This window comes from Pseudophryne corroboree, chromosome 6 (assembly GCF_028390025.1).
Source record: "Pseudophryne corroboree isolate aPseCor3 chromosome 6, aPseCor3.hap2, whole genome shotgun sequence".
Classification (NCBI taxonomy): domain Eukaryota; kingdom Metazoa; phylum Chordata; class Amphibia; order Anura; family Myobatrachidae; genus Pseudophryne; species Pseudophryne corroboree.
The window spans coordinates 713,512,014-713,535,935 of record NC_086449.1 but is presented as its reverse complement, the minus strand read 5'-3'; the positions used below and the strand labels follow the sequence as shown (position 1 = coordinate 713,535,935).

General features: G+C 50.1%; 1 protein-coding gene across 1 annotated transcript in view; it reads right to left on the bottom strand.

The window, feature by feature from the left end:
• Positions 1–22,987, bottom strand: part of SAP30L (SAP30 like) — a 35,544-nt gene extending 12,557 nt beyond the window's left edge. Inside the window, exon 1 of the mRNA XM_063928358.1 lies at positions 22,540–22,987. Coding sequence (XP_063784428.1) covers positions 22,540–22,731 — 192 coding nt within the window. The 5' untranslated portion in view covers positions 22,732–22,987. The remainder of the gene's footprint in view (positions 1–22,539) is intronic.
• Between the last annotated feature and the right edge of the window lie 935 nt (positions 22,988–23,922).

Below are 23,922 nucleotides of genomic sequence, written 5' to 3'. Positions count from 1 at the left end.
GTCGACACACACGTACCGACACACAGCAGACACACAGGGAATGCTCTTATCGAAGACAGGACCCCACTAGCCCTTTGGGGAGACAGAGGGAGAGTTTGCCAGCACACACCCAAGCGCTATAAATATATAGGAACAACCCTACAGAAGTGTTGTTTCCTTTATAGCAGCTTAATATATCAATATCGCCAAAAAGGTGCCCCCCCTCTCTGTTTTTTTACCCTGTTTCTGTAGTGCAGTGCAGGGGAGAGTCCTGGGAGCCTTCCTCGCAGCGGAGCTGTGCAGGAAAATGGCGCTGTGTGCTGAGGAGATAGGCCCCGCCCCCTATTTCGGCGGGCTCTTCTCCCGGTGTTTGTGAGACCTGGCAGGGGTTAAATACATCCATATAGCCCCAGGGGCTATATGTGATGTATTTTTAGCCAGAACAAGGTATTATCATTGCTGCCCAGGGCGCCCCCCCCCAGCGCCCTGCACCCTCAGTGACCGCTGGTGTGAAGTGTGCTGACAACAATGGCGCACAGCTGCAGTGCTGTGCGCTACCTCATGAAGACTGAAAAGTCTTCTGCCGCCGGTTTCTGGACCTCTTCACTTTTCGGCATCTGCAAGGGGGTCGGCGGCGCGGCTCCGGGACCGGACTCCATGGCTGGGCCTGTGTTCGATCCCTCTGGAGCTAATGGTGTCCAGTAGCCTAAGAAGCCAATCCATCCTGCACGCAGGTGAGTTCACTTCTTCTCCCCTAAGTCCCTCGTTGCAGTGAGCCTGTTGCCAGCAGGACTCACTGAAAATAAAAAACCTAATAACTTTTTCTAAGCAGCTCTTTAGGAGAGCCACCTAGATTGCACCCTGCTCGGACGGGCACAAAAACCTAACTGAGGCTTGGAGGAGGGTCATAGGGGGAGGAGCCAGTGCACACCACCTAGTCCTAAAGCTTTTATTTTTGTGCCGTCTCCTGCGGAGCCGCTAATCCCCATGGTCCTGACGGAGTCCCAGCATCCACTAGGACGTCAGAGAAAATGGTTTATACCAGGGGTGGCCAACCAGTGTCAGGCAAAGAGCCAGAAAAGATCTGTATTCAAGGACAAGAGCTACTATCATGTGCACGCGCAAAAATGGGGGCTGGCCTAGTCGTCACAAAGCCACACCCCATTTTTGTGTGCACACCTTTCTGTATGACATTGGTAGGAGTATGACCTTGTGTGATAACCCCGTTTTTAGTCATGCTGTACAGTGCCACATACATACAATGCCCCAGTACAATGCCACATACATATGAAAACGCCAAAAAATGGGTGTGCCCACAGTGCCAGATACACGTCCCCATAGTGCTGCTGCTGTTGAGGGGAGGAGAGCGCGGAGTGCGCCTCTCCTGCCCCTCAGTCTCCGGCGGCGGTGCGGGTGTCTAGTGTTCACTCTAGGCTGTTTTAGCAGGGCGCCGCGCCCTGCCCGCTTTTTTTAGCAGGCAAAACCCGCCCTGCCCCTTTTGCGGCGCCCTGCTAGAACAGCCGCCCGCTTCCTGCCCTCCCGGCGTGTATAGATGCCGTGCGCATGCGCGCGGCATCCATTCACACATTGGGAGAGGGCTGGGGGAAGCCCAGCACCGACGGAGGTGCTGGGAACGCCCCCAACAGTGACGTTGCCGGCCACAGACGCTCTCTATAGTAGCGTCTGTGGGCCGCACCGCCCCCTAAAATGACGTAGGCGTGGCCACGCCCCCTAATTTGCGTGGCCACGCCCCCATTTCGGACGCGCACACGTGCCCCCGGATTCCGGCGCCCTGCCCCTTTTCACTCCTAGAGTGAACACCAGGTGTCTATCTTCAATTAGGTGCCAGTCCGTGAGCCAATCAAACCTCGCGGTCCGGCAGCCAATCAGGAGCCTTAGCTGCCGGTCCGCAAGCTCACGGGCCGGCGCCGAATTGAAAATAGACACTGAGGGGCAGAAGAGGCGCACGCTGCGCTCTCCTCCCCTCACAGCAGTAGCGCAGTGAGCAGCACTTGGAAGGGGGAAGGGGGGGAGGACGGGGGAGACTAAGAAGCGTGTGTCGGGCAGCTGTGGACGGGAGCCGACCGAGCCGCATGCGGAGGATGAAAGAGCCAAAAGCGGCGCGGGAGACGTGGGTTGGTCTATACTAATGTTAAATGTTTGTCAAAATTTAAAAATGGGAGTATAATAAGTTCATTGTTAAAAATTATTTTAAAGGCAAGGGAGTTTATTCAAAAAAGCCAGATGTATTACAATTAGTAATCGGCAATAATAGATTTGATGGCTTCATTAGTTTAATTATATAAATCAAGTTCAATACTTGACATTGTATTAGTCTGTCAACAATGTTAGCTGAAGATAGTCTCAAAATGTGTCAGTGGCTTTTAAAGTGTTATCAGGAGACATGACAAATTCTTCCAGTTGGAACTATAGGGTTGACTTTGCATAAGACATCTATTAGAGGTAACCATAGCACACCAGGTTTCCTTGGATAGAAGAATGATGAAGGAAGGTCACTTATAATTCATCTTCATTCTTGTCCATCACATAAGCAAGCCACCATTTCTTGTTATACCGGAGGGCTGCTATGGCAATTTGAAAATATGCTGGTTGTGTGTTTGACAGATTTTTGAAAACTTTACATAGCCATAATTAGGAAACGGCATGAGATATTTAAACAATATTTTGTATTTTCCTTAGACTACATACAGACTTTCCATATACCAAATTTTAACAAAATCTGAGCTGGCGAGCTAAAATCTTTAACAAAAATAGGATTTTGGTACTTACCAGGTAAATCCTTTTCTTTGAATCCATAGGGGTCACTGGAGTACTCTTGGGATATGGACGGGCTTCCGTAGGAACACAGCACTGAATATTTAAATTTAGTAACACTCCACCCCTCCATATCCCCGAGCACTTACTCAGTGTTTTTTACTGAGCCGAACAGGAATTAAGAGAGGTTAATAATGGAGTATTACATATAACATAACTGACAATAACGAAGTTAACCCATAACGTTACTGACAACTAACAGTTGACACCCTAACCAGCACTTGTAACTTGAACCAGTCGGTGAAAATGTGTTACCATAAGATCCTCAGAACTAACCCCAAGTAAGTAAACTGCTCTGGGTGGGCGTCCAGTGACCCCTATGGATTCAAAGAAAAGGATTTACCTGGTAAGTACCAAAATCCTATTTTCTTTTTCATCCACTAGGGGTCACTGGAGTACTCTTGGGACGTACCAAAGCTTCCCCCGTGGGCGGGAGAGCAGTTTGGCACTTGTAACACTAGGCGGCCAAAGCTAGATGCTGATGCCGCAAAAGTATCAAACTTGTAAAAGCGCACAAACGTGTGCACTGAAGACCATGTAGCCGCCCGGCAAAGCTGCGTCGCAGAAGCCCCACGACCAGCTGCCCATGAAGTTCCCACAGAACGTGTGGAATGAGCGGTTACTGACGTAGGCGGTTGTAACCTAGCATGAAGGTAAGCCTGGCGTATGGTCAGTTTTATCCATCTGGATAAAGTTTGTTTAGATGCTGGCCAACCCATCTTGGCAGCATCATAGAGAACAAATAACGTATCCGTCTTACGAACTGAAGACGTTCGGGATACATAAACGCGTAATGCGCGAACCACATCCAGAGTTCCGGAATGTGCTGTCAACACAGGAACTACTATTGGTTGATTGATGTGAAAAGATGACACTACCTTTGGTAAGAAGGCGGGATTCGTCCGAAGTTCCGCTCTGTCATCATGAAACACCAAATACGGTGGCTTGCATGACAAGGCACCCAAATCCGAAACACGCCTTGCCGAAGCTAAGGCTAAGAGAAAAATTGTTTTCCAAGTGAGAAACTTTATATCCACTTGTTGTAAGGGTTCAAAATATGAAGACTGTAAGAACTCCAAAACCAGATTCAAGTCCCATGGCGCTGTAGGTGGAATGAAAGGAGGCTGTACCCTGATTACACCTTGGAGAAAGGTGCGTATAGACGGCAATAGAGCCAATCGTCTTTGAAAGTAAATTGACAAAGCAGATACCTGCACCTTTAGTGTAGATAAACGCAATCCTCCATCTAAGCCTGATTGTAGAAACAACAAAAGGCGGCATAACTTGAAAGCTGATGTCGGAAATTTCCGAGCTTCACACCAACCTATATAGGCTCGCCATATTCTGTAATAATGAGCTGCCGTAACCGGCTTTCTAGCTCGTAACATGGTTGGTATAACTGAATCTGGAATGCCCTCTCTTTTTAAGAGGGCGGTCTCAACAGCCACCCCGTCAAACGCAGCCGCGCTAAATCGGGGTAAAGAAAAGGACCCTGTTGTAACAGGTCTGGACGTATCGGGAGCGGCCACGGATCGTCTGCGAGTAATCCTCGAAGATCCGAGAACCAAGCTCTCCGAGGCCAATGAGGCGCCACTAGTATGACTGTGAGCGACTCTCTTTTGATCCGTTTTAGCACCAGAGGGAGCAGCGGAAACGGTGGAAACAGATACACCAGACTGTACGGCCACGCGACAGTGAGAGCATCCACCGCGACTGCCTTTGGATCTCTTGTTCTGGACACATACTGGGGCGTTTGATGATTGTGTCGAGATGCCATCAGGTCCACCTGAGGATAACCCCATCGCTGAACCAACATGTGAAACACTTCTGGATTTAATGACCATTCGCCTGGGTGAAGATCCCGACGACTGAGATAATCCGCTTCCCAGTTGTCCACTCCCGGAATGAACACGGCCGACAATATCACCTGGTGGTATTCTGCCCAATTGAGGATTCGAGCTACTTCCCGCATTGCCATGCGGCTTCTCGTTCCTCCTTGTTTGTTGATGTATGCGACCGCTGTCGCATTGTCCGACTGCACTTGGACAGGCTGAGAGCGAACCATGTGCACCGCTTGTCGTAGCGCATTGAAAATCGCGCGGAGTTCTAGAACATTTATTGACAGCAATTTTTCGTGATCCGCCCAGAGACCCTGGAGCTGACAATTTTGAATTACCGCTCCCCAACCTCTGAGACTGGCGTCCGTAGTTAGAATTATCCAATTGCAAACTCCGAACCGTCTTCCTGCGGTTAAATTGTGTTCCTTGAGCCACCATAGCAGAGAAACTCTTGCTATTGGTGACAACCTCACTCTGTGGTGAATCTGCAGATGCGAGCCCGACCACTGGGCAAGCACGTTCAGCTGAAATGGACGAGAGTGAAATCTCCCGAACTGAAGCGCCTCGAAAGCTGCCACCATTGTGCCTAACAGGCGAATGCACAAGTGTACCGACACTGTGCGTGGTTTGAGTACTAATTGTACTAGATGGCGTAGCATTTGTACTTTCTGTTGTGGTAGGTAAATCCTTTGATTGACCGTATCGAGAATCATACCTAGGAACTGAAGGCGTTGAGACGGAATCAGATGTGATTTCTTGAAATTGACAATCCAACCGTGGTGAACCAATACATTGTAAGTTAGCAGCGCATGTTGGGTAAGTATCTGTTGAGACGGAGCTTTGATGAGCAGATCGTCTAAATACGGAACTATCGTCACTCCCAGGGATCTGAGGTGAGCTATCATCACAGACATTACTTTGGTGAATACCCGAGGCGCTGATGACAGGCCAAACGGCAGAGCCTGAAACTGGTAATGGTTCTGGCGTATTGCAAATCGTAAGAATTTCTGATGAGGCTGCCAAATTGGAATGTGTAAGTACGCATCCTTGAGGTCTAGCGCAATCATAAATTCCTTGGTCTCTAACCCCGCAATCACCGACCGTAGAGACTCCATTTTGAATCTGTAGTAAGTTACGTACTGATTGAGGCCCTTTAAGTTCAATATTGGTCTGACTGAGCCATCCGGCTTCGGGACCACAAATAGACTTGAATAATAACCCTGACCCTGTTGGTGTACAGGGACCGGAATCAACACTGCCGAATCCAGTAAGGACTGAATGGCAATTTGCAAAACTGTCCTCTTGTCGTCCGACAGAGGCAAACCTGTCTTGAAAAACCGCAGAGGCGGAAGACAGTCGAACTCTATTTTGTAACCTTTTAACACTAAATTGCGAATCCAGCCCTCCGCGGACGTGTGGAACCACGCCCCATGGAACGTGTGAAGGCGTGCTCCCACAATTGGAGATCCGAGATGGGCTGGTAACCCGTCATGCCACTGGCTTGTCGGTAACCTTAGCGTCTTGGCGAGTTGTGTTGGTTTGACGGAAACCACGTCCTCGACCACGTCTAGCTGGCGTGGCGGATCCTCTGCCACGTCCTCGAAAGGGCTGAGGTCTAAAGGATTTGAACGAAGGTCCAGCGTACCTTCTTCTTGGCGCAGGTGGAGGCAATGGTAAGAACACAGACTTACCTCCCGTAGCCTCCTTAATCCATGCGTCCAATTCTGGACCAAACAACTTCTTGCCATCGTAAGGCAACGCCTCTATACTTCGTTTGACCTCTGCCTCCGCTTGATAAGTACGCAGGTAGAGTGCTCTTCGTGCCGTAACTAGCGAAGATGAAATACGAGAAGTGAGCTGACAGACGTCAGTAGACGCTGTACAGAGATACTCTACAGCCTCAATCATTTGATTCACCTGAATTATCAGGTTTTCGTCATGTAAAGCCGATTTGAGTTCTGTAAGCCATATTATGAGCGCCTTAGTGACCCAAATGCCAACCAATCCAGGTCTTAGCATCACACCTGCTGCTACATACATGGATTTAAGCATAGTTTCTATCTTACGATCTGACGGATCTTTAAGCGTAGTAGCTGATGGCACTGGTATGGTTAATTTCTTGGTAAGCTTTGACACTGAAGAATCAACTATTGGTGGATTCTCCCATGTACCCGTTACCGATTCTGGAAACGGATAACTAGACTTAAATCTGCGAGGTATAGAAAACCGTTTATCTGGATTCTGTCTGGATTCTACTAACATCTGATTTAGAGAATCCGACACAGGAAAACTTACTGGCGTCTTCCGTCGTTTAGTAAATATGACCTGATCATTGGTGAGAGGCTGCTCAGCTTCAGGAAACCTTAGCGACTGCCGTACCGCTCTGATGAGATCATCAATGCCGGAACTGTTAACATCCTCGCCGTCTGACTCCACTTCGCCCTCCTCCCCCTCATCGTGTTCCGTGAGGTCTGGGATGGAATCGTCAGACTGCAACATAGCAGACACTGGAAAATCATAAGACATATGAAAATTATCCCGTTTGCCCAAAATGGATTTGGACCCTACGCAAGGCTGAGACGCCTCCGGTAGTTCTGGCGGTCTCACCCTAGACTCAGCTCTTAGCGTTTCTCGCTCCAGACGAGCAGCGGTCATTTCTGTCTGAAATTTCTCCAGTACATTTACTAACATACCCCACGGAGGGTCCGGTGATGAAATTGGTTGCAAAACCGGAGCAGAAATGGTATTCTGAACGGAATCCACAAAACATACGTTACATGTGGTAGATCCATCCGGTAACACACTGCCACATACTTTGCAAATATGCTTTTTAGTTTTTGCTGGTGTCTTACTCATTATGGCGACAGACAATACAATACACAAAACACAGACACCTGCACGGCTCAGTAAAATAGCAATAAGGTGGCTCTGTATATATATATCTGGCCCAGTGCAATACACGTGGCCAGTACTATGAAATTTGATCCCAAATTCCCACGAACACCCCTGCGCCTCCGGTGGAGAAGAGATGTAGGACAGGAACGTTCTGGAATCACAGAGGAAGACACAGGAAGCTGTTAAAAATGGCTGCCCTGCTCTACTTATACATATAATCACAGTGCTGCATTCACTGATTATACTGTAATAATCCCTCTGCTGCTGCAGTATTTCACTGATATGTCCCCCCTGTAATGGCTGTTTATCTTATTACAGCGGCAGCGCAGCGTGTGGGCCCCCAGCGGGTATCGTAGAGCGCTATGTGCCTCGTGTGTCCCAGCGGTGGGCTCCTATATATAGCGTGTCAGCTACCCAGGTAGCGCTGCTGTTCCGAGGTGCCTGGCCGGAGGCTGTGGCCTAACGGGCGGGTACCTGAGCGGGGAGAGCCGCGGCGCCTGCACGGAGGTCTGTGCCGACCGTGCGGGCGCCTGCGTGGGGAGAGCCGCTGCGCCTGCACGGAGGTCTGTGCCGAACGTGCGGGCGTCTGAGTGGGGAGAGCCGCGGCGCCTGCACGGAGGTCCGTGCCGAACGTGCGGGCGTCTGAGTGGAGAGAGCCGCGTGCCTGCACGGAGGTCCGTGCCGAACGTGCGGGCGTCTGAGTGGAGAGAGCCGCGTGCCTGCACGGAGGTTCTGAGCGGGCCGGAATGGGCGGGCGCCTGAGCGGGAAGATGCCGGAGGCTGAGAGGGGAGAGCCGCTCTGCCACTTGCCGTCACCCAGCACTATGTCCCCATACGTCGGGGCGGCAGCGGGAGCTGACCGCCCCGTTTCACATACCTCACTCCTGCAGACGTGCGGAGGCTCCGACGGGGCTTTTCAGTAAGCGCCGGCCAGCCAGTGCAGGAGGATGTGAGGGCTGTGAGGGAGCTCTTTCAGAGAGGCCCGACACGCCCGTGCTGCAATCAGCAGCTGCACTATCCCTGACCCTGCCTTTTGGAAGGGGGACAGGGATGTGTCAAACAGTAGAAAAAATAAAAATAAAAATGAAAAATAAAACTTTCTTCTGACTTCAGCTAAGCATGTGTTGCCACGTGCAGCACAGAAAAAACACTGAGTAAGTGCTCGGGGATATGGAGGGGTGGAGTGTTACTAAATTTAAATATTCAGTGCTGTGTTCCTACGGAAGCCCGTCCATATCCCAAGAGTACTCCAGTGACCCCTAGTGGATGAAAAAGAAATATATGTTGATTTGACACGGAATGACCCTCGAGCCGTTGTGAAACTGCACATCCCAGCATTCACTGCCAGCTATATCCTTTCCTAATAGCAAAACTGTGGCAGGGCATGCTGGGACTTGCTGTATCACAACAGCTGTAGAGCCACAGGTTAGCCATGCCTGGGTTAAGCCAAGCTAGGTTTATAAGATGGACGTATAGGGATATATTTGCTATACACATGGAGATGGTCTCAACCCTTACAGCTCCAGTGCACAAGTAAGGCTGATACGCAGCAGGTGAAAAATTACTGATCCGTATGTTGTACCCTGTCCTAACATTTACTAGAGATGTCACAGCGTGTTCTCAGGGACTGAGGGTATTATATCTGTACCGAATACTGCCATGTACTCCATTGTAGTTTATGAAGCATTAAGGCTTCTGAACAATGCAGACAATGATAAAACAGAGACAAAGCAAATGTCACAATGTGTGTGTCGGCCTATTTGCTTCCATCAGTTTTTGGGATGTCAGCAGTAATGCTTTTATCAGGCTGTAGGAACACATGGTGTAAGTTACTAAAGGGAAACGTGATAGTAACACATCATTCTGCACAACCAGACAATAGTAGAACACATACCACTTTCCGAAGAAACACCTTAAATCATGTATGGGAAAAATGCTGATCTTCTGATCTTAATTACATTGTGAAGCTATTGGATCGTACAGTAACACAGACAGTAAGAACTGCATCTAGTAGGCAAAACACGATAAGTAGCACTGATCCTTAGGAACAAAACTGCAGAAACTAGGGCAAATCAGGGCAACAGGCATAGAATAAACTATGTCATGTTGATAGAGTTCCTTGTGATGCCAGAACATTAATCATGCAGTAAGTATGACCTTGTATGAGCCTAAGGAACTAGACTGAAGGGAAGATATCACTTACCAATGTTCTGTGCAAAACACAGTGTGAACCTAGGTACCCAAGGATGGGGAAGGGGGGGGGGGGGGGGGTCAGAGGGGAGTAGTCTAATACCCGAGTCCATGGCTAATTTAGGGGTCCCTAAGGTTATTGCTTTTCCTAGAACAGTCATTCTTCCCTTATATTTATACTCCTGATGGCTGTAAAATGAATAGGAAATATGAGACTTCAGAAAACATGAGCCGGGCTGACACATTGGCTGGGCACACATCGCTTCAGTGTGTAACCAGCTTAAGGGGTCAATCCAATTAGGTGCAAGATGTTTCATGAAACTTGCAGACATTTACACAAATGCGCACTCCCAAGAAATCTCCAATCTAATTCAAAATGCCTAATTGCGGTACCTGCAGCAGGGGGTTTGCGATTTGTCAGCCATATATATATATAACAAGCAGCAACAATAAAAAAAAATAAGAATTTACTCACCGGTAATTCTATTTCTCGTAGTCCGTAGTGGATGCTGGGTACTCCGTAAGGACCATGGGGTATAGACGGGCTCCGCAGGAGACTGGGCACTCTTAAAAGAAAGATTAGGTACTATATCTGGTGTGCACTGGCTCCTCCCTCTATGCCCCTCCTCCAGACCTCAGTTAGGGAAACTGTGCCCGGAAGAGCTGACATTACTAGGAAAGGATTTGGAATCCAGGGTAAGACTCATACCAGCCACACCAATCACACCGTACAACTCGTGATAACTGTACCCAGTTAACAGTATGAACAATAACTGAGCCTCTCTCAACAGATGGCTCATACAATAACCCTTTAGTTAAGCAATAACTATATACATGTATTGCAGAGAGTCCGCACTTGGGACGGGCTCCCAGCATCCACTACGGACTACTAGAAATAATTACCGGTGAGTAAATTCTTATTTTCTCTGACGTCCTAGTGGATGCTGGGTACTCCGTAAGGACCATGGGGATTATACCAAAGCTCCCAAACGGGCGGGAGAGTGCGGATGACTCTGCAGCACCGAATGAGCAAACTCAAGGTCCTCCTCAGCCAGGGTATCAAACTTGTAGAATTTTGCAAAAGTGTTTGAACCCGACCAAGTAGCAGCTCGGCAAAGTTGTAAAGCCGAGACCCCTCGGGCAGCCGCCCAAGAAGAGCCCACCTTCCTCGTGGAATGGGCTTTTACTAATTTAGGATGCGGCAGTCCAGCCGCAGAATGTGCAAGCTGAATCGTGCTACAGATCCAGCAAGCAATAGTCTGCTTTGAAGCAGGAGCACCCAGCTTGTTGGGTGCATGCAGGATAAATAGAGAGTCAGTTTTTCTGACTCTAGCCGTCCTGGAAACAAAGTTTCAGGGCCCGGACTACGTCCAGCAACTTGGAATCCTCCAAGTCCCTAGTAGCCGCAGGCACCACAATAGGTTGGTTCAAATGAAACGATACCACCTTAGGGAGAAATTGGGGACGAGTCCTCCATTCTGCCCTTTTTCCATATGGAAGATCAGATATGGGCTTTTACATGACAAAGCCGCCAATTCTGACACACGCCTAGTCCAAGCTAAGGCCAAAAGCATGACCACTTTCCACGTGAGATATTTTAGCTCCACGGTCTTAAGTGGCTCAAACCAGTGGGATTTTAGGAATCCAACACACGTTAAGATCCCATGGTGCCACAAAAAAGGGGCTGAATATGCAGCACTCCCTTTACAAACGTCTGAACTTCAGGTAGAGAAGCTAGTTGTTGTTTTTTTTATGAAAGAAAATGGATAGGGCCGAAATCTGGACCTTAATGGACCCCAATTTTAGGCCCAAAGTCACTCCCGACTGTAGGAAGTGAAGGAAACGGCCCAGCTGGAATTCCTCTGTAGAGGCATTCCTGGCCTCACACCCAGCAACATATTTTCGCCATATACGGTGATAATGTTTAGCCGTCACATCCTTCCTAGCCCTTATCAGCGTAGGAATAACCTCATCCGGAATCCCTCTTTTCTACTAGGATCCGGCGTCCAACCGCCATGCCGTCAAACGCAGCTGCGGTAAGTCTTGGAACATACATGGTCCCTGCTGCAACAGATCCTGCCCTAGAGGCAGAGGCCATGGGTCCTCTGTGAGCATTTCTTGCAGCTCTGGATACCAAGTCCTTCTTGGCCAATCCGGAACAATGAGTATTGTTCTCACTCCTCTTTTCCTTATGATTCTCAGCACCTTGGGTAAGAGAGGAAGAGGAGGAAACACATAAACCGACTGGAACATCCACGGTGTCACCAGTGCGTCTACAGCTATCGCCTGAGAGTCTCTTGACCTGGCGCAATACCTCTGTAGCTTTTTGTTGAGGCGGGATGCCATCATGTCCACCTGTGGCAGTTCCCACCAACCTACAATCTGCGCGAAGACTTCTTGATGAAGTCCCCACTCTCCCGGGTGGAGGTCGTGCCTGCTGAGGAAGTCTGCTTCCCAGTTGTCCACTCCTGAAATGAACACTGCTGACAGTGCGCTTACGTGATTCTCCGCCCAGCAAAGAATTCTGGTGGCTTCTACTATCGCCAACCTGCTCCTTGTGCCGCCTTGGCGGTTTACATGAGCCACTGCGGTGATATTGTCTGATTGAATCAGAACCGGTTGGTCGCGAAGCAGGGTCTCCGCTTGACTTAGGGCGTTGTATATGGCCCTTAGTTCCAGGATACTGATGTGAAGGCAAGTCTCCTGCCTTGACCACAGCCCTTGGAAATTTCTTCCCTGTGTGACTGCCCTCCACCCTCGGAGGCTTGCATCCGTGGTCACCAGGACCCAGTCCTGAATGCCGAATCTGCGACCTTCGAGAAGGTGAGCACTCTGCAGCCACCACAGGAGAGACACCCTGGCTCTGGGGGATAGGGTGATTAACCGATGCATCTGAAGATGTGATCCGGACCACTTGTTCATTAAGTCCCATTGGAAGGTCCTCGTATGGAACCTGCCGAAGGGAATGGCCTCGTATGATGCCACCCTCCTTCCCAGGACTCGAGTGCAGTGATGCACTGACACCTGTTTTGGTTTTAATAGATTCCTGACCAGTGTCACGAGCTCCTGAGCTCTCTCTATCGGGAGATAAACCCTTTTCTGGTCTGTGTCTAGGATCATGCCTAGGAGAGGCAGATGAGCTGTAAGAACCAACTGCGACTTTGGAATATATAGAATCCAGCCGTGTTGCCGTTACACTTCCAGAGAAAGTGATACGCTGTTCAGCAACTGCTCTCTTGATCTCGCTTTTATGAGGAGATCTTCCAAGTACGTGATAATAGTGACACCTTGTTTCCGCAGGAGCACCATCATTTCCGCCATTACCTTGGTGAATATTCTCAAGGCCGTGGAGAGACCAAACAGCAACGTCTGAAATTGGTAAAGACAATCTCGTACCGCAATTCTGAGGTACGCCTGATGAGGTGGATAAATGGGGACATGAAGGTATGCATCCCTTATGTCCCGAGTCACCATAAAATCTCCCCCTTTCAGGCTTGCAATAACCGCTCTTAGCGATTCCATCTTGAACTTGAACCTTTTCAGGTATATGTTCACGGATTTTAAATTCAATATGGGTCCGACCGAACCGTCTGGTTTCGGGACTACAACATGGTCGAATAACTCCCTCCTTGTTGAAGGAGGGGAACCTTGACCACCACCTGTTGAAGATACAATTTGTGAATTGCAGTTAACACTGTTTCCCTCTCGTGGGGGGAAGCCGGCAGGGCCGTCGGTGAGGGGGCATCTTCTCAAAGTCCAGCTTGTATCCCTGAGACACAATATCTATTGCCCAGGGATATAACAGGGAGTGAACCCACTTGTGGCTGAACTTACGAAGGCGTGCCCCCACCGGGCCTAGCTCCGCCTGTGGAGCCCCAGCGACATGCAGTGGATTTTTGTAGAGGCCGGGGAGGACTTCTGTTCCTGGGAACTAGCTGTGTTGTGCAGCTTCTTTCCTCTGCAGGAATATAAGGCAAAATATCAGAATTACCAGCTATAGCTGTGGAGACCAGGTCCGAGAACCCTTCTCCGCACAATCCTCAGCCTTCCATATGCCTCTTAAGTCGGCATCATCTGTCCATTGCATATTCTACAGGACACGTCAAGCAGAAATCGACATAGCTTTGACTCTAGGACCCAGTATACTCATGTCTCTTTGGGCATGTTTTATATATATACCTATCTCTTAAGACAGCATCTTTAATGTATATATATATATCTATATGCATACTAGGGTCTCAATCTCTGCTGATAAGGTACCTGTCCACGCTGCCACAGCGCTATAAACCGATGCCGACACAATCGCCGGTCTGATTAGTGTACTAGAATGTGCACGCTATCTGCAGGATCCCTGAGAATAGCTAGTGCTACCTTCTGGGCAAACGTGACACCCTAGGGGAAGATTCCCATCACATCCTGGCCCTAGTGGGGAAAGGATACTGCCTGAGAATTTTTTGTGGGAAGCTGCAGTCTCTTGTCTGGAGATTCCCGCACTTTTTCCTCATGAGAGGAGGGAAATTTACCTCAGCTTTCTTCCCCTTAACATGTGTACCCTTGTGTCAGGGACAAATGAGTCATCAGTGATATGCAAATCATCTTTTATTACAATAATCATATATTGAATACCTTTCTGCCATTTTGGCTGTAACTTTGCATTATCGTAGTCGATACTGGAGTCAAACTCTGTGTCGATATCAGTGTTTATTATTTTGGATAGTGAGCATTGTGAGACTCTGAAGGTCTCTGTGACATAGGGACAGACATGGGTAGATTTCCTGTCTGTTCTCTAATCTTTTGTGCAATAAATTCACCTTAGCACTTACACATATCCAAACAGGTGTCGGCGTTGTAGACGGAGACACCCTCTCACACACATATTTGCTCTATCTCATCTTTAGGGGAGCCTTTTACCTCAGACATGTCGACACACGTACCGACACACCACACACACAGGGGATGCTCTATTTGAAGACAGTTCCCCCACAAGGCCCTTTGGAGAGACAGAGAGAGAGTATGCCAGCACACACCCCAGCGCTATATGACCCAGGAATCACACAGTAACTTATACCCCTTTTACACTCGCAGAAAAATCCCGGGATATTGCACGTGAACGCGCATCATCCCGGGATTTTTCTCAGTGTAAATGGGTACAGGGACAATTTCCCGGGACGAGCATCCCGGGATTTCATCCCAGGTCTAGAGCAGGGTTGAACCCGGGACCGTCCCGGGAAGCTGCCAGTGTAAACGGGTATACCGGGTCAAGGCGACCCGGCACCCGTTCTCTTCATAGGAGGAGGCGGTGCTTGGAGAAGATTATCTCCAAGCACCGCCTCTGGGAGACTCAGCGGTGACGTCACTGACCCGGCAATATGCCGGGTCAGCCCGCTAATGTGAAAGGGTCATTCCCGGGAATGTGTCCCGGCAAATATACCAGGACACATTCCCGGGAATGAACTTTCCTGCGAGTGTAAAAATAAGAATTTACTTACCGATAATTCTATTTCTCATAGTCCGTAGTGGATGCTGGGAACTCCGTAAGGACCATGGGGAATAGCGGCTCCGCAGGAGACTGGGCACAAAAGTAAAAGCTTTATGACTAGCTGGTGTGCACTGGCTCCTCCCCCTATGACCCTCCTCCAAGCCTCAGTTAGTATACTGTGCCCGGACGAGCGTACATAATAAGGAAGGATCTTGAATCCCGGGTAAGACTCATACCAGCCACACCAATCACACCGTACAACTTGTGAACTGAACCCAGTTAACAGTATGATAAACGTAGGAGCCTCTGAAAAGATGGCTCACAACAATAAACAACCCGATTTTTGTAACAATAACTATATACAAGTATTGCAGACAATCCGCACTTGGGATGGGCGCCCAGCATCCACTACGGACTATGAGAAATAGAATTATCGGTAAGTAAATTCTTATTTTCTCTGACGTCCTAGTGGATGCTGGGAACTCCGTAAGGACCATGGGGATTATACCAAAGCTCCCAAACGGGCGGGAGAGTGCGGATGACTCTGCAGCACCGAATGAGAGAACTCCAGGTCCTCCTCAGCCAGGGTATCGAATTTGTAAAATTTAGCAAACGTGTTTGCCCCTGACCAAGTAGCTGCTCGGCAAAGTTGTAAAGCCGAGACCCCTCGGGCAGCCGCCCAAGATGAGCCCACCTTCCTTGTGGAATGGGCTTTTACAGATTTTGGCTGTGGCAGGCCTGCCACAGAATGTGCAAGCTGAATCGTACTACAAATCCAACGAGCAATCGTCCGCTTAGAAGCAGGAGCACCCAGCTTGTTGGGTGCATACAGGATAAACAGCGAGTCAGATTTTCTGACTCCAGCCGTCCTGGAAACATATATTTTCAGGGCCCTGACTACGTCCAGCAACTTGGAGTCCTCCAAGTCCCTAGTAGCCGCAGGCACCACAATAGGCTGGTTCATTGAAACGCTGAAACCACCTTAGGGAGAAATTGAGGGCGAGTCCTCAGTTCTGCCCTGTCTGAATGAAAAATTAGGTAAGGGCTTTTATATGATAAAGCCGCCAATTCTGAGACACGCCTGGCTGAAGCCAGGGCTAACAGCATGACCACTTTCCATGTGAGATATTTTAATTCCACAGTGGTGAGTGGTTCAAACCAATGTGACTTTAGGAGACTCAACACTACATTGAGATCCCAAGGTGCCACTGGAGGCACAAAAGGAGGCTGTATATGCAGTACCCCTTTGACAAACGTCTGAACTTCAGGCACTGAAGCCAGTTCTTTTTGGAAGAATATTGACAGGGCCGAAATTTGAACCTTAATGGACCCTAATTTTAGGCCCATAGATAGTCCTGTTTGCAGGAAATGCAGGAAACGACCCAGTTGAAATTCCTCTGTAGGGGCCTTCTTGGCCTCACACCACGCAACATATTTTCGCCAAATGCGGTGATAATGTTTCGCGGTTACATCCTTCCTGGCATTGATCAGGGTAGGGATGACTTCATCTGGAATGCCTTTTTCCTTCAGGATCCGGCGTTCAACCTCCATGCCGTCAAACGCAGCCGCGGTAAGTCTTGGAACAGACAAGGTCCCTGCTGGAGCAGGTCCTTTCTTAGAGGTAGAGGCCACGGGTCCTCCGTGAGCATCTCTTGAAGTTCCGGGTACCAAGTCCTCCTTGGCCAATCCGGAGCCACGAGTATAGTTCTTACTCCTCTCCTTTTTATGATTCTCAATACTTTGGGTATGAGAGGCAGAGGAGGGAACACATACACTGACTGGTACACCCACGGTGTTACCAGAGTGTCCACCGCTATCGCCTGAGGGTCCCTTGACCTGGCGCAATATCTGTCTAGTTTCTTGTTGAGGCGAGACGCCATCATGTCCACCTTTGGTTTTTCCCAACGGTTTACAATCACGTGGAAGACTTCTGGGTGAAGTCCCCACTCCCCCGGGTGGAGGTCGTGTCTGCTGAGGAAGTCTGCTTCCCAGTTGTCCACTCCCGGAATGAACACCGCTGACAGTGCTGTCACATAATTTTCCGCCCAGCGAAGAATTCTTGCAGCTTCTGCCATTGCCCTCCTGCTTCTTGTGCCACCCTGTCTGTTTACGTGGGCGACTGCCGTGATGTTGTCCGATTGGATCAATACCGACTGACCCTGAAGCAGAGGCCTTGCTTGACTTAGGGCATTGTAAATTGCCCTTAGTTCCAGGATATTTATGTGAAGAGACGTTTCCATGCTTGACCACAAGCCCTGGAAATTTCTTCCCTGTGTGACTGCTCCCCAGCCTCTCAGGCTGGCATCCGTGGTCACCAGAATCCAGTCCTGAATGCCGAATCTGCGGCCCTCTAGAAGATGAGCACTCTGCAACCACCACAGGAGAGACACCCTTGTCCTTGGAGATAGGGTTATCCGCTGATGCATCTGAAGATGCGATCCGGACCATTTGTCCAGCAGATCCCACTGAAAAGTTCTTGCATGGAATCTTCCGAATGGAATCGCTTCGTAAGAAGCCACCATCTTTCCCAGGACCCTTGTGCATTGATGCACTGACACTTGTCCTGGTTTCAGGAGGTTCCCGACTAGCTCGGATAACTCCCTGGCCTTCTCCTCCGGGAGAAACACCTTTTTCTGGACTGTGTCCAGAATCATCCCTAGGAACAGTAGACGTGTTGTTGGAATCAGCTGCGATTTTGGAATATTTAGAATCCACCCGTGCTGACGTAGCACTACCTGAGATAGTGCTACTCCGACCTCTAACTGTTCCCTGGACCTTGCCCTTATCAGGAGATCGTCCAAGTAAGGGATAATTAAGACGCCTTTTCTTCGAAGAAGAATCATCATTTCGGCCATTACCTTGGTAAAGACCCGTGGTGCCGTGGACAATCCAAACGGCAGCGTCTGAAACTGATAATGACAGTTTTGTACCACAAACCTGAGGTACCCTTGGTGAGAAGGGTAGATTGGGACATGGAGATAAGCATCTTTGATGTCCAGAGACACCATATAGTCCCCTTCTTCCAGGTTCGCTATCACTGCTCTGAGTGACTCCATCTTGAATTTGAACCTTTTTATGTAAGTGTTCAATGATTTCAGATTTAAAATCGGTCTCACCGAGCCGTCCGGCTTCGGTACCACAAACAGCGTGGAATAATACCCCTTTCCCTGTTGTAGGAGGGGTACCTTGATTATCACCTGCTGGGAATACAGCTTGTGAATAGCTTCCAATACTGCCTCCCTGTCGGAGGGAGACGTTGGTAGAGCAGACTTCAGGAACCGGCGAGGGGGAGACGTCTCGAATTCCAATTTGCACCCCTGTGATACTACCTGCAGGATCCAGGGGTCCACTTGCGAGTGAGCCCACTGCGCGTTGAAATTTTTGAGACGGGCCCCCACCGTGCCTGAGTCCGCTTGTAAAGCCCCAGCGTCATGCTGAAGACTTGGCAGAAGCAGGGGAGGGCTTCTGATCCTGGGAAGAGGCTGCCTGCTGCAGTCTTTTTCCCCTTCCTCTGCCCCGGGGCAGAAATGAGTGGCCTTTTGCCCGCTTGCCCTTATGGGGACGAAAGGACTGAGTTTGAAAAGACGGTGTCTTTTTCTGCTGAGAGGTGACCTGGGGTAAAAAGGTGGATTTCCCAGCCGTCGCCGTGGCCACCAGGTCCGATAGACCGACCCCAAATAACTCCTCCCCTTTATACGGCAATACTTCCATATGCCGTTTGGAATCCGCATCACCTGACCACTGTCGTGTCCATAAACTTCTTCTGGCAGAAATGGACAGCGCACTTACTCTTGATGCCAGGGTGCAAATATCCCTCTGTGCATCTCACATATATAGTAATGCATCCTTTAAATGCTCTATAGTCAATAATATACTGTCCCTATCCAGGGTATCAATATTTTCAGTCAGAGAATCCGACCAAGCCACTCCAGCGCTGCACATCCAGGCTGAGGCGATTGCTGGTCGTAGTATAACACCAGTATGTGTGTATATACCCTTTAGGATATTTTCCAGCTTTCTATCAGCTGGTTCCTTGAGGGCGGCCGTATCAGGAGACGGTAACGCCACTTGTTTTGATAAGCGTGTGAGCGCCTTATCTACCCTAGGGGGTGTTTCCCAACGCGCCCTAACCTCTGGCGGGAAAGGGTATAATGCCAATAATTTATTAGAAATCAGCAGTTTTTTATCGCGGGAAACCCACGCTTTGTCACACACCTCATTTAATTCATCTGATTCAGGAAAAACTATGGGTAGTTTTTTCACACCCCACATAATACCCCTTTTTGTGGTACTTGTAGTATCAGAAATGTTCAAAGCCTCCTTCATTGCTGTGATCATGTAACGTGTGGCCCTACTGGACATTACGTTTGTCTCGTCACCGTCGACGCTGGAGTCAGTATCCGTGTCTGGGTCTGTGTCGACCATCTGAGGTAACGGGCGCTTTAGAGCCCCTGACGGTGTTTGAGACGCCTGGACAGGCACTAACTGATTTGCCGGCTGTCTCATGTCGTCAACAGTTTTTTGCAAAGTGCTGACACTGTCACGTAATTCCTTCCATACGACCATCCAGTCAGGTGTCGACTCCCTAGGGGGTGACATCACTATTACAGGCAATTGCTCCGCCTCCACATCATTTTCCTCCTCATACATGTCGACACAATCGTACCGACACACAGCACACACACAGGGAATGCTCTGATAGAGGACAGGACCCCACGAGCCCTTTGGGGAGACAGAGGGAGAGTTTGCCAGCACACACCAGAGCGCTATATATATACAGGGATAACCTTATATAAGCGTTTTTCCCTTCTATAGCTGCTGTATTTGTATTATCTGCCAATTAGTGCCCCCCCCTCTCTTGTTTTACCCTGATTCTGTAGCAGGACTGCAGGGGAGAGTCAGGGAGCCGTCCTTCCAGCGGAGCTGTGAGGGAAAATGGCGCTTGTGTGCTGAGGAGATAGGCTCCGCCCCCTTTTCGGCGGCCTTTTCTCCCGCTTTTTTTAGGAAAACTGGCAGGGGTTAAATGCATCCATATAGCCCAGGAGCTATATGTGATGCATTTCTTTAGCCATATAAGGTTTAAAACGTGTTTTATTGCGTCTCAGGGCGCTCCCCCCCAGCGCCCTGCACCCTCAGTGACCGGAGTGTGAAGTGTGCTGAGAGCAATGGCGCACAGCTGCAGTGCTGTGCGCTACCTTATTGAAGACAGGAACGTCTTCTGCCGCCGATTTTTCCGGACCTCTTCGCTCTTCTGGCTCTGTAAGGGGGCCGGCGGCGCGGCTCCGGGACCCATCCAAGCTGAGCCTGTGATCGTCCCTCTGGAGCTAATGTCCAATAGCCAAGAAGCCCAATCCACTCTGCATGCAGGTGAGTTCGCTTCTTCTCCCCTTAGTCCCACGATGCAGTGAGCCTGTTGCCAGCAGGTCTCACTGAAAATAAAAAACCTATTTAAACTTTTACTCTAAGCAGCTCAGGAGAGCTACCTAGCATGCACCCTTCTCGGCCGGGCACAAAAATCTAACTGAGGCTTGGAGGAGGGTCATAGGGGGAGGAGCCAGTGCACACCAGCTAGTCATAAAGCTTTTACTTTTGTGCCCAGTCTCCTGCGGAGCCGCTATTCCCCATGGTCCTTACGGAGTTCCCAGCATCCACTAGGACGTCAGAGAAAGGGGTTTTAGTGTTAACCCAGTAGCTGCTGTATATATTGTTTTTACGCCAAATTTATGTGCCCCCCCTCTCTTTTTCACCCTCTCTATCGTGCTTCTGCAGGGGAGAGCCTGGGGAGCTTCCTCTCAGCGGAGCTGTGGAGAGAAAATGGAGCTGGTGAGTGCTGAGGAAGAAGGCCCCGCCCCCTCAGCGGCGGGCTTCTGTCCCGCGATTGTGTAAAAATAATGGCGGGGGCTCATGCATATTACAGTGCCCAGCTGTATATATGCTGCTTTTTGCCAGGAGGTACTCAATTGCTGCCCAGGGCGCGCCCCCCCCCCCCCCCCCCCCTGCGCCCTGCACCCTGCACCCTACAGTGACCGGAGTGTGTGGGTTAGTGTGGGAGCAATGGCGCACAGCTGCAGTGCTGTGCGCTACCTCATATGAGACAGGAGTCTTCTGCCGCCGATTTTGACGTCTTCTTGCTTCAACCCGCCGGCTTCTGTCTTCTGGCTCTGCGAGGGGGACGGCGGCGCGGCTCCGGGAACGGATGACCAAGGTTAGGTTCCTGTGTTCGATCCCTCTGGAGCTAATGGTGTCCAGTAGCCTAAGAAGCGCAACCTAGCCGCAGTTAGTAGGCTTGCTTCTCTCCCCTCAGTCCCACGTAGCAGAGAGTCTGTTGCCAGCAGAAGCTCTCTGAAAATAAAAAACCTAACTAAAATACTTTCTTATTAGCAAGCTCAGGAGAGCTCACTAAAATGCACCCAGCTCTGTCCGGGCACAGATTCTAACTGAGGTCTGGAGGAGGGGCATAGAGGGAGGAGCCAGTGCACACCATTAGTACTAAATCTTTCTTAGAGTGCCCAGTCTCCTGCGGAGCCCGTCTATTCCCCATGGTCCTTACGGAGTCCCCAGCATGAACTAGGACGTTAGAGAAAGACCGGTAGGACCCCAACTTTCAAAAGTGAGGGGTCCCTGGGACCCACTTTTTTTGGGGCTCAGCGCGATCACTGAAGGTAGCGCAGCACAGCATAAGGTAGCGTAGCGCAGCATAGCATAAGGTAGCGCAGCACAGTACACGGCAGCGCAACGCACTATAAGGTAGCGCAGCGCAGTATACGGCAGCACAGCGCAGTATACGGCAACGCACTATAAGGTAGTGCAGCGCAGTATACGGCAGCACAGCGCGGTATACGGCAACGCACTATAAGGTAACGCAGCACAAGGTGGCACAGCGCAGCACAAGGTGGCACAGCGCAGCACAAGGTGGCACAGCGCAGCACAAGGTGGCACAGCGCAGCACAAGGTGGCACAGCGCAGCACAAGGTGGCACAGCGCAGCACAAGGTGGCACAGCGCAGCACAAGGTGGCACAGCGCAGCACAAGGTGGCACAGCATAGTGCAGCACAAGGTGGCACAGCATAGTGCAGCACAAGGTGGCACAGCATAGTGCAGTATAAGGTGGCACAGCATAGTGCAGTATAAGGTGGCACAGCGCAGCATAGTGCAGTATAAGATGGCACAGCGCAGCATAGTGCAGTATAAGGTGGCGCAGCGCAGCATAGTGCAGTATAAGGTAGCGCAGCATAGTGCAGTATAAGGTGGCACAGCGCAGCATAGTGCAGTATAAGGTAGCACAGTACAGTATATGTCAGTACAGTATATTGGGACACTCACACTCTTGTCGATGTCCAGCTTGAGCTTCTTCTGAGAGATACTCTTCTGCACCCGCTTGCTGAACGACGCGTTTCCAGCCGGCCGGGCGCAGCGCTCACCCCCGTCTATCAGGCAACACGTCTGTCCGAAGAAGGGAGCGGCCGGGGCCGGAGGCCCATCCCTGCTGTCCTCCTCGGTGCTGAAGCCGTTCATGTCGCCGCCTGTGTATCAGCCGCACATGCCGGGCCTTCTCCAATCCCAGGATACAGTCTGCACTGCAGCAACCAGGCCGCCAGCACCCTAACAACGGAAGTCCCTCCCGCTCCTTCTCCACCGCAGGGCGTGACTGAGCTGTCGGTGGGCGGAGTTACCTAGATACAGAATCACATCACTGGATAAACCACCTATCAGTTGAGACGACTGTGGACACTCCCCTTCTTGGAGCTGACCAATATGGTGCTTTGTCACAGCAGCCGGGTCTCCGCCTCCTCCTGCCCATATTGTGCTGCTCAGTGTGCTCACATGAGCTATTCACAGTTGCCACACTCGTCTCCAGCTCTCTCGCTGTTGGGGAACTACAAGTGCAAGCAGAGGCTGACAGAACTTTATATTTACCCTGTAAAATAAACTCTAATGGTTCCTCATACAGACAGCTGGGTGTGACTCTCCTGGATAATGTGCCACATAGGCGCAGTGTTCTATTCTGTGACTAGCACAAGAGATTTCTATATTACACCCAGGGCTGTTTCTAGCCAATTTGGCTCCCAGTGCGAGATATAAAAATGCGCACCCCCATGATATAAAAAAAATGCCCCCCCCCCCCCCACACACACACACACCTAGTTAAAAAAAAACCTTGCACGCGCACCCGATAAGGGGGCGTGGCCTCATCTAAATGGGTGTGGCCTCATTTAAATGGGCATGGCCTCAGCTGAAAAGACTACCTCACAATCCAGTTTTTGACCCTGCTCCAACAGATCACGACCACCACAGGAAAAAAAAATTATACCATATTAAGCCCCACATAGTAATGCCCCCTGCACCATATTATGCCACACACCGCAAAGCCCTTGATACATTAAATCCCCACACTACGGCAGGCAAGAGTCCCCATTTCACACATTACAGCAGGTGTCCCCATTTTACACATTGAGAGAGAGAGAGAGAGAGAGAATATACTTACACAGGCGATTACCGCTCTTCGGCCCGCCTCAACAGTCGCTCCTCGCGCCGGCCTTTTCCTCTCCCTAGCTTGGATCCACCTCTGTACTCCGCTCGGTGGGGTGGGGGAGTTTTGCGGAGTGACGGGGTTGCGTCGTGGCGTAACAGCTCAACCGCGTCATTCCGTGAAACTCCGCCCCCCGAGCGGGTTACTCGGAGAGAAATAGGAGTGGGAAGCAGGGA